The following is a 10,803-nucleotide window of genomic DNA, read 5'->3' as shown; positions in this document are numbered from 1 at the left end:
TTTACAAATGTAATATTGATTTTATTGGTCTTGTCGCCATGGGATAGTATGAAAATGACATTTTGGAAATGTTACATTATTATTCATCTTTATTCATTAAAGACAAAATCAGATAGTCTTTGGGTAATTTGGGATTTTGGTAATTTTTTTTTTATTCATAAGGCCATTGTAGTCACTCGTCAGGCCGGTTAGCTCAGTTGGTTAGAGCGTGGTGCTAATAACGCCAAGGTCGCGGGTTCGATCCCCGTACGGGCCATTGAGCTTTTTGGCGGTGTGGGTCAATCATAGAGTGTATAAAAACAGGTGTAAATACATATAGAAGAATAACGTTCAAATCTTGAAACATTTTGTTGTCTGTTTCAAATTGGAACAGGATTTTTGAAGAAATTTGAAAGCCACTGAGACCAGTGAAAGTGAAAATGTGAATAGTGATAGTGCAACAATGAATTTTTTTTGTCCACTTAAAATGCTGACTAAGACAAGAACACATTTTGGATTTAGGACAGCGTTGATGAAAGGTTTTATTCTCATAATATTCCCATGTGTATATTCTTATGACACCATGTCCTTGTCTGTGAAAGTAAGCTTCCCCTAAATTGCCATGATAGTTCACTGCCCATTGCCAGTCCTTTATTATTATTATTATTATTATTATTATTATTATTATTATTAATCTATCAAGTTAAATACACAAGCAGGCATTTTTTAAGACATCTAGGTTAAGTTTTTAACCCCTTCTCACAAGACATTGCCATCTAAAATCATCCATCCATAATATTACTTTATTTATCAATGTTAGTAGCTTTTCTTTTTTCAACTCTGTCTACAACACCAGCATTCCAGAGACTTTTCTTTAGTGTTGCAGAACCTGCTGCGTGACACAGACTTTCAAATAAATCTGCCAATTGCCAAATTAGGGCATTTTAATTAACAAGCTGACCAAATTTACTTGTCCACTTGCAAAGATGTCCATCCAAGCCTTCCACTACTCCTTCTGTCCTTGTTAAATCCATGGAAGAACTGCACACATTCATGGAACATTCTTCTCTCAGCAGAGTAATTTAGGCCTAATTGTTGCCATTTTTAAAAGCAAAATTGAACAGACGATATGCAAGTGTAAAAGTGTTAATAAACTGTTTTTATTTTTATTTTTTTATTTTTTTTATTAAACACTTAGTGAAGTAGCATTAACATGATATTTTGAGTGAAATGCTACTTTGTAAACACATAGCTACAAAGATCTTGTAATATAAAAGGAGTGAATTTCATTGACAACTTCAATCTTTTCTGGGGCCATAGACAATTGTTTAAACCGGATGGCCTCCACCCAAACAAACTTGGTGCTAGAGTGTTTAAGGACAATATCTACTTTTCCCTCCGTCATCCTTCAGCAGAGTGTGTCAATCCATTCAGCACACACACACCAGGTCCGAGTCATCATGTTGTTGACATATCTCACAAGGACACTGATAACACCAAGCAGCCAAAACAAACACTGCTCATGGACACTATCCCGACTGAGCCCTGCCCACAGACCTCCTCAAAGACTGACTGTGATGTATCAAAACAGTTACAAGATTCAGCACCCAGGGATTACTTTCTGGAAAACAGCCAGGGAAGCCAGGACAACATATCACAGCCACCGGAAACACCAGAGACACAGCCCATCTCGCCAGACACATTATCACTTTCTCCAGCATCTCCACTTCTATGCTTCTCACAGAAAATGGAGGAATTGGTTTATGCTGGGACTAAACTCTCTACTCACTTGCTGCAAGCCCGCAGATATCTAAAAAAAAACGGCAGGCCCCAAAACCACCAAAGCCTGTGGTCCCTGCTCATGCAAGATCTCTTCGACCACTGCCACAATGCCAGGGCCCAAACCCTCTATCTGCTGAAGGTGAACCAACAACTGATAGCAGCTCTCAGTGATATGTGTCGGGTCCCCGCTATAATAACAGCAACATTCACAAATGCCTACTGAACAAGCGGGAACCCAGTGTGCCTGTAGCTTTCTCTATTTCAGTTTTATCACGTGATAGACAGTAAACAGATAAACAGTAACTTAACCACATCAACTCTGGGGACCCACCGGTGGGTCCAATATTGCATATGCCTAATTCTCAAAAGATCTAAATAACAGCTGAAGTGGTTAAATAACACTCATACTCTTTTTGCAACTGCTGAGAGCCTGACAAACCCCCCAAGTCAGATTCCCAGTGAAATGCTATCAGACAGCAAATGCAATGAGTTTGCATCCTTCTTTTCTGAGAAGATCATCAATATCAGAAAGGCGATTAGCACATCCTCAAGTAATGCAGAGGTCAGACAGATTAGGCCACAATATCAAAAAGATACTATGGCGATTTTTGAAGCAATTGATAGCAGGTTGATGATTTTAGGTGCTGCACTATGTCTTCCAGAATTTTGCTATCTTGACACACTTCCCACATCTTTTTTCAAAAATGTGCTTAACTGCTTAGAAGCAGATCTTTTAGAAGTGGTGAACGTCTCACTTCTTTCTGGGACATTTCCAAACTCCTTAAAAAATGCAGTTGTTAAGCCCCTCCTGAAAAAGAGCAATCTTGATAACACCATTTTGAACAATTTTAGACCAATATCTAATCTTCCTTTTATAGGTACAATTATAGAAAAGGTCGTTATTAATCAGCTGAACAAATACGCATCACAGCACAGAGACAGCACTCATTAAGATAATAAATGATATTCACTTAAATTGTGACTCTGCCAAAATATCGGTGCTGGTATTGCTAGATCTCAGTGCTGCATTTGACACTGTCGATCATAACACTACTAGAGAGACTGGAAAACTGGGTCGGGCTTTCTGGGATGGTACTCAAATGGTTCAGGTCATACTTAGACTTATGCTCTCCTAGACTCACATAATAGCCTCTCCCTTCTAAGTGGACGTCCATGACATGCGGAGTCCCACAAGGGTCAATTCTTGCACCGCTCTTGTTTAGCCTGTATATGCTTCCACTAAGTCAAATAATGAGAAAGAACCAAATTGCCTATCACAGCTATGCTGATGATACCCAGATTTACCTAGCCTAGCCTTATCTCCAAATGACTACAGCCCAATTGACTCCCTCTGCCAATGCATTGATGAAATTAATAGTTGGATGTGCCAGAACTTTCTTCAGTTAAACAAGGAAAAAACTGAAGTCATTGCATTTGGAAACAAAGATGAAGTGTTCAAGGTGAATGCATACCTTAACTCTAGGGGTCAAACAACTAAAAATCAAGTCAGGAATCTTGGTGTGATTCTGGAGACAGACCTTAGTTTCAATAGTCATGTAAAAGCAGTAACTAAATCAGCATACTATCATTTAAAAAACATTGCAAGAATTAGATCTTTTGTTTCCAGCCAAGACTTGGAGATACTTGTTCATGCCTTCATCACCAGCAGGGTGGACTATTGTAATGGGCTCCTCACCGGCCTTCCCAAAAAGACCATTAGACAGCTGCAGCTCATCCAGAACGCTGCTGCCAGGATTCTGACTAGAACCAGAAAATCTGAGCATATCACACCAGTCCTCAGGTCCTTACACTGGCTTCCAGTTACATTTAGGATTGATTTTAAAGTACTTTTACTCGTATATAAGTCACTAAATGACCTAGGACCGAAATATATTTCAGGTATGCTCACTGAATATAAGCCTAACAGACCACTCAGATCATTAGGATCGAGTCAGTTAGAAATACCAAGGTTTCACACAAAACAAGGGGAGTCCTCCTTTAGTTACTATGCCGCCCGCAGTTGGAATCAGCTTCCAGAAGAGATCAGATGTGCTAAAACACTAGTCACATTTAAATCTAGACTTAAAACTCATCTGTTTAGCTGTGCATTTATTGAATGAGCACTGTGCAATGTCCGAACTGATTGCAATATATATTTTCACTTTTTTTTTTTTTTTTTTATGTAAAATCATTTTCTAACTGTTTTAAATAAGTACAGTTTTAATAATTTTAAAAGTTTTAAAATTGCTTGTTTTACTCTTGTTCATTATTATTTTACTTTCTTTTATGTAAAGCACTTTGAATTACCATTGTGTATGAAATGTGCTATATAAATAAACTTGCCTTGCCTAAACAACAGAATCATGGGATAATGTCTGCATAATGTGGGACTGGGATCATCTTGCTGCATCATTTCTACTCAATGACCTGCAACAGCGAGAGCAAATATATTTGCTGTTCAAGCATGCACCCTCTGTAAGAGAGAGAGAGAGAAAAAAAAAGATTCTTCTCTGTGTTTGAAGGATGTTAAGTACAAAGGTTTTATATGATCTAGCTTTAATAAGAGAGGCTTAGTTAAATTCAAGAATAGAACCTTTCTAGATGTTCAAAGATAACATGCTTGTAAACTGAATTGCATGTTAATACAAACCTGTAGGTGAATTGTTGAGGTTGAAACAGCCATCAGGTGTTTCAGGAGGCAGTGATGGCAGTGAGCAGGAGGATCTAGCATCTATAAATGCTAGAGTTACACACACCAGCAAACTGTAGATTATTGTCACCCTGGCCCTGTTATTACCACACATAGCTGTAAAGAACACTCTGAGATGCCCTGCGTCTGCTCAGAGTCAATCATTTTAGCCAGAAGGCTGCGATGGCCAGTGTTTTTTGTTTGTGGGTAGCAATCCGCTTTCTTAGTTGTGTAATAGGAGAGGTACAAGGGTATAGACTTCTCCTGGATACCACTATTCATTGACAGTGGTTCCCACAAGATCATAAAGAATCTATACACAAAACATACAATACACAGTATATATATATATATATGTATATCAGGAGTGCAGAGTTTATCTCTGAACATACTCAAACCAGCTAATCAAGGTCTTCAGGATAAGTGTAAACTTCCAGGCAGGGGTTTTGGAGCAGGATTGGACACCAAAAGATTATTAGGTAATGTAAAGACCACATAATGAAGAAATGATGAAACACAAAATTGAACTGGAATCAATCTTTAATGTAAACAGCAGGATGTTGCGTACTTAAACCTATAACAAACATGAGGGGTGAAAAAAAATCATAAAACATAATACCCACAATCTTAAATTAACAAAGAATGTTCAAATGAAATTTGACCGCCCTGAAAATTAAATTTATAATACTGACTACTTGGCAGCAATCACGAATATCACAAAAGTTTATACCAGCTTACAAAAACAGAAGCTCAATATTGCTTTGGAATGTTACAGCAGTCTGCCATGAGTCTGGTTGATGTGAAGTGAAGGAAAGAGCTATATCTACATGCCTGCATTATAGTCAGACAATGACAACAATGTATGCGCAAAGCAGGTATGGTTTAAGACAAAAGAGGCAACCTCTTGCATGAAGCTGCCTATTTAATTTAACAGTCTACAGTAGAAGAGGCATGAATGGGATATTTGGAGAAATCATTAAGAACAAACTTGGACTTCGCTAGCAATATAGCTGCCGCTTGTTGGAGTGAAAAACATACTACACTGAGTGCTACATGCCACAATCCCCTACACTTCTTTCACACTCTACAGGGAGCATCCCACTCCGAACAGCCAGAAATCATGATGGGACAAAGAATTTTAAAACATAACATTTCTAAACCATGGCAGGTGGGCTATTTTAGGAATGTAACCATTCAAAGAGATGCAATGGGACTAGGGTGGTTTAGGACCTGAGGACCAGTTTGTGGTGGTGGTTCTTCAACCACACCAGATGGTTCATAGGCCGTGCAAGCCAAGTCCATTAAGTTCAGCAAATCCATTTTGATGAGGCGCACTAGAGAGCCAAGTTTAAGCAGGAAAGAGATGTCTGTTTATTCTTTTCTGTAACTTTTTGTAAAAGTCCTTCTTCCAGTATGCATTTAGGAAAAATCAGTCAGTCCAGTGAAAGGAGATTAGTTGCAGTCATAAACAAAGTCATAATTGCTTGGCTCTTTGGGGATCGGGGGAGGAACTTCAGGGATTTGGATGTTCTCCAGGTCCAGGAGGCGGAGCTTCATCTCCATGTTGAGAAGAGTGTCCATGTCTGAGCGAGTGAACTCACTGGTCATCTCCTTCCCCAGCAGTGCATTCAGCCCATCTGTCCACACACAGTACTGAAAATTGGCCAGAAAACATGACATTAAACCACAGCATGTGCAAAGTCCAAATCACACCAAAGAGGGACAACAGCTACAGCTTCGCAGCTTGTGGTTGGCATTTGCTCACCTCATGTTTGTCAGGGGCAATGAAGTTTAGATACTCATCAGATTCGTAGAGGACAGAGAAAGCCAGCTCCAGCAACTCCTAAAGAAGGAAAGAAAATTGACACCGTCTGTCAAATGCTAATGGGGCTGCTGTGTTTGTGTGCCTTTTGAAGATCTTCTCTGAACATATTACAACAGCAGATGGTCCAATCTGGTGTGTGTGTGTATGTGTGTGTGTGTGTGTGTGTGTGTGTGTGTGTGTGTGTGTGTGTGTGCGCGCGCATGTGTGTGCGTGTGTGTGTGTGTGTGTGTGTGTATGTATGCGGGCCTCTCCTGCCGGGCAACAAGAGACAACAGTAGGATGATCAGCACAGGAAGTGCATCAATGTTTGAAGTAAAAAAAACTTAAATCTCATTGACAACATTGAAAATACATGGGGTTGCTGTCAGGCAATGTATCTAGTGCAACTGCACTTTGTTAACAACCCTTTCAAAATTATGGGCATGCAAGTAAAGTCATTCAAGTAAGAAGAGGTTCAGTTGGACAACAAACTAATTCTCTTTGTGTCACATTCTAAATATCTAAAACCCAGATCTTATTGACACTTTTCAGACCACCTGACCGGTCTACATACTGGTCTAGGATGGTAAATAAGATGGTACCAAAGCACAGAAAAGAATGTATTTTGTGGCAAACACTGAGTTCGCTAAAGGCATTATTGGTGCAGTGCTTCTCAGCCTTTACAGAATCTGCCCTCACATCAACTGGGTCATCTTACCTAAAAACAAAAAAACAAAACAAAAAAAAAACAGATGAAATTGGATCATCCAAATGGCTTAAAGGATCATTGGATGAGAGCTACATCATCATATCCAAAATGAGAGCAGACAATCATTTCTGACCCCTCACATTCTGCCCACAGAACCTTCCCGCTATTCCATGCATAGAGGAGATCAGAGACAATCGAGACAATAGAAACAGAAAAGTCTCTTCTTCTGCAGTTGATGAGAGAAATGATTTTTCAAATCAAATTCCTATTCCTATTAAGATCATTCTTGCTTAAAGAAAAAACAAAGAAACAATGTTGATGCACATTATTCGTTTTAGCGTCTGTGTCATCAGGACTAGGGGGGAGATCCAAGGTATGCTGGATATCCTATCCTCAAGTTTAAATCAATTTCATCAAAAGGTAGTCATTTTTTACAGTCATGGCATAAATTTGACATTGCCTGGTTTGTTCTGTGAGAAGAAGAAAGGGTGACTTTCAAACTGAAGTGAGCTGATGATCATTACTCACAGAGCTACAAGGCATAACTAATGCATCATTTGTCACCAAGCCACGCACCAGTGAATCAAAGGAAAATTTGATCTTTTGATACTCAAGAGCATTTTTTGTTCTCTGTCATCAAGCACGCACAAAAAGACTCACCTTGTTCTGCTTCAGAGCTCCCTTTTCCTTCATGTGTGGGCAGTCTTTACCAGTGACAACAGCTTTGATATCAGCTACAGGAACTGTCACAGGGAGCAAAGAAAAAATAATAAGTCAAGCTGTAGCTGTCTCAATCCCATCTTTATAAAGTGAAGCCACCACACCGTGCTCAGAATTCAGACTGTACTCACGTTTGTCCTGTAGGGAATCATGTGGTACCTCTCCCTGAGGGCTCTCCTCCAGATCCCCATAGTGGAGAACTTTATGATTGGGCGACAGTCGGCAGTACCAGAACTTGTCTGTAAAGAAGCATAACAGTGGGTGAGTCTTTCATTCTAGTACAATGCTTAATATTCTTTGGCTTTCCTTGCAAACTGGGCAAAGCCGTGGTTGGAAAATTGTCTCCCAATCCCTTCCTGACGCTTCCTGTGCCCCGCCGAAAGTAGACACTGCCAGGACCGCTCCCATACAGCCTAGAAGGCCATGGCTGGCACTCGACCCTGGTACCTGAATCCAAATCCTAATTACTGGGAATAGTAGTTTGGCAGAATAAAAAAACACTGTGGGATGAAAGAGTGTCCTTCAGGGTGGCACTTCACAGGCTGCATATACACAAACCTAAAGAGATAAGGAGTGCTCAGTAAACCGCTTTATCACTGCACACTTTCTATATCTTATTAACAAACCAGCTCAATAGTCTGTTTATCCATGAATACAAATGTGCGATGAACAACCAGCAGATACTGCAGCCAACAGCCATCTGTGAGCCCATTCTGAGTTGTCAGAACAGATAAGTGCAGAATGGTTTAATATGCATGCAGTGCCACATGCATGATGAAAAACGGGCTTCCTTTGTAGATGCTTTGCTGGCTTTCTATTCTAATTGATGATATACGCAAGTCAAGAAACAGGGAACGATGTGGATGTCATTTTTATTTAAGCGATGCATGTGCTTCAGTGCTCTTTCATACATGCACTTAAACCTGAATCTAGGACTAAGAACATAAAATCTCAATAACCTTAAGATGGACACTGTATGGAAGCAGAGTCATGAGCAAGGATAAAAAGTATTTAACTAGATCTCTCAAGAGTTTAGCTCCAGTCGGCTCCAAATCTAAACCTGTAATTCTGAAGACTTTGATTAACTAGTTCAGGTGTTTTGAACCAGGGTTGAAGCTGGAAAAGGTCTTCCAAAAAGTCACAAAAAAAGAGAACAAAAGTCTAAAATGTTTTAGAGAATTAACGGCACAGGATTAGATTTGAACATTATTCTTAAAGCTAAGCCTCAGGCAACCTCTGTAATACTTAAGATTCAAGGTAGGAACTGGACCGCTCGATTTGTACACCGTGAAGAGAGAGCTCTGCTATGGGGGAACAATAGGGAATACAAATGTCAATGTAGCACCCGTCAGAGTGTACAGCCACAGGTGCACTTCTTTCAGTTGCCTGAGACCAGTCCTTAAAAGCTTGCTGAAAAGGTTAGTTGTGCACAGAAAAAAGAAATCTTACAACATTGGGTTATCTTGGGATTAATGATACCTGAATTGTGGTGGCTTCATGTGGTTGGTGCTTTCTTTGGGGAACCTCATTGTAAAGATTGTATTAGGGAGCAGAACATACCCAAATGTTATCGAACAAGCCACTGAAATGTGATTCAGACTTGACTGACAAGTAAATAACTTTATCACAAAGGTTACTATTTGGGTTGGGTATTGTCTGAATTTGATCAAAAGACAAATACATTTTTAACAACCCCTTTTCACCAACAACAACAATAAAAAGACATGCACAGGAATTGATAAGTGGAATTGAAATTTTAATTTTACAACAAGTATTTGATTTCCTGACCTTAAGTATCCAATTCTGAAATTGGAATTGATTTTCGATTCCCAACCCTATTAACTATGGATTAACAATTAATTAAATACAAAACCTGTATCTCTGCTACAAAAAACCTGATATCCAATATTCTGTAGGATACCACAAACGTGGACATGGGCAAAGGTAAATATTCAATGCTATTTCATATGGCACATACACACTGACAATAATGAGTCACTGAACTACTGATAGGCTTACTGGAGATACAGGTTAAAGATATAGGTTCTATAATTCATTGAATATTGAATGAGATTCCCCACATGAATCACCAGCCACATGAAGCCACCTAAGTATCCAATCCTACATTATAAACATTTTGGAATTTGGAATTTCTCACCTTCTACTTGAAAATAACCACCACTATGATGCTCAAAGGTCAAGTGCCATTCTATTTAATTATTTTCAGTGAAAGTGAAAATAACCAAATGGAATTCTGAGTTACCTGGAATACTTTGAGTTTGGAAGTAGAAAATTTCAACACCCGAACATTCCCAACCCTGAATTTTCTAACTGCAACTCTGTTTACAAGAGGTTTCATTTTGCTGCCCAAAGCTTAACTCTGCTTAATCTTTTTGCACCGAGGCAACATGAGGCACATAGACCACTGGCAAATAATGACTTATCACATTTATTACATAATTTAAATTATGAGAGGGTGCCGTGCAAGTCATATTTAGTGCCACTAGCCTTCGGAAGATAATAGAATAGTTGATTGTGAGCAAAAATAATTCCATTCACACCAATGAAGGATTCATAATAAAAGAAAATGATGGCAATGAAACAGGCCAAGTGTGAAAAATCTCAAATGAATAAAAGAAGAGAAAAAGCAAGAATAAGAGATTCAGTGAGAAAGTGGGGACCCTAAGAGAGAGAAAAGAAGAAAGCGAGAGGCAGGCAGACGGATAGCAAAAGATAGACAAGGTGTCTAGTCTCAGAATCATCTAATCCTGTAGAAGTGTGATGAGTGTTAAATTATCCAGGCTAACTGATAAAGCCTCCCTCTGAGCTCAGCAGACAGCCCTCCTCTTCAGCGAGCCCGCGTAAAAAGCGAGAATACATTTGATGATCTTTCAACTCTCCAATCTGCGGCGTAAGCTTTATAACTCCCACCACTCAGCGCTTGTTTGAAATTGGCTTCATACTTCCGCTCTCTCAGCAACAGTCAAAGCTATTTTTCCACACTTGCTAAATCATGCCGTTGGTTTAATAATAGCACTCATAAAAATATTCATAGGACGTATACATTTCAGAGTGTTTAAGTTAGATAAAAGCTATCATGTGAGACACTTTATTATTAAG

General features: G+C 39.2%; 1 protein-coding gene and 1 non-coding gene across 5 annotated transcripts in view; one reads left to right on the top strand and one right to left on the bottom strand.

Annotated features, from left to right (window-relative positions):
* Positions 1–182: 182 nt before the first annotated feature.
* On the top strand, positions 183–256 carry trnai-aau (transfer RNA isoleucine (anticodon AAU)). Its single transcript has one exon. It is a non-coding gene; the product is annotated as a tRNA-Ile (tRNA).
* Positions 257–4,972: 4,716 nt separating this feature from the next.
* The window catches only part of elmo1 (engulfment and cell motility 1 (ced-12 homolog, C. elegans)), an 89,584-nt gene continuing 83,753 nt past the window's right edge, over positions 4,973–10,803 (bottom strand). For all 4 annotated transcript variants that reach the window (XM_059556521.1, XM_059556523.1, XM_059556522.1 and 1 more), the window contains 4 exons: positions 7,815–7,922; positions 7,624–7,706; positions 6,216–6,293; positions 4,973–6,103 (listed from right to left, as the gene is read on the bottom strand). In XM_059556521.1, coding sequence (XP_059412504.1) covers positions 5,903–6,103; positions 6,216–6,293; positions 7,624–7,706; positions 7,815–7,922 — 470 coding nt within the window. In that variant the 3' untranslated portion in view covers positions 4,973–5,902. The remainder of the gene's footprint in view (positions 6,104–6,215; positions 6,294–7,623; positions 7,707–7,814; positions 7,923–10,803) is intronic.

The sequence above is a fragment of the Carassius carassius genome, chromosome 8 (assembly GCF_963082965.1).
Source record: "Carassius carassius chromosome 8, fCarCar2.1, whole genome shotgun sequence".
In the NCBI taxonomy this organism is placed as follows: domain Eukaryota; kingdom Metazoa; phylum Chordata; class Actinopteri; order Cypriniformes; family Cyprinidae; genus Carassius; species Carassius carassius.
This window is presented reverse-complemented; position numbering and strand designations above follow the sequence as displayed.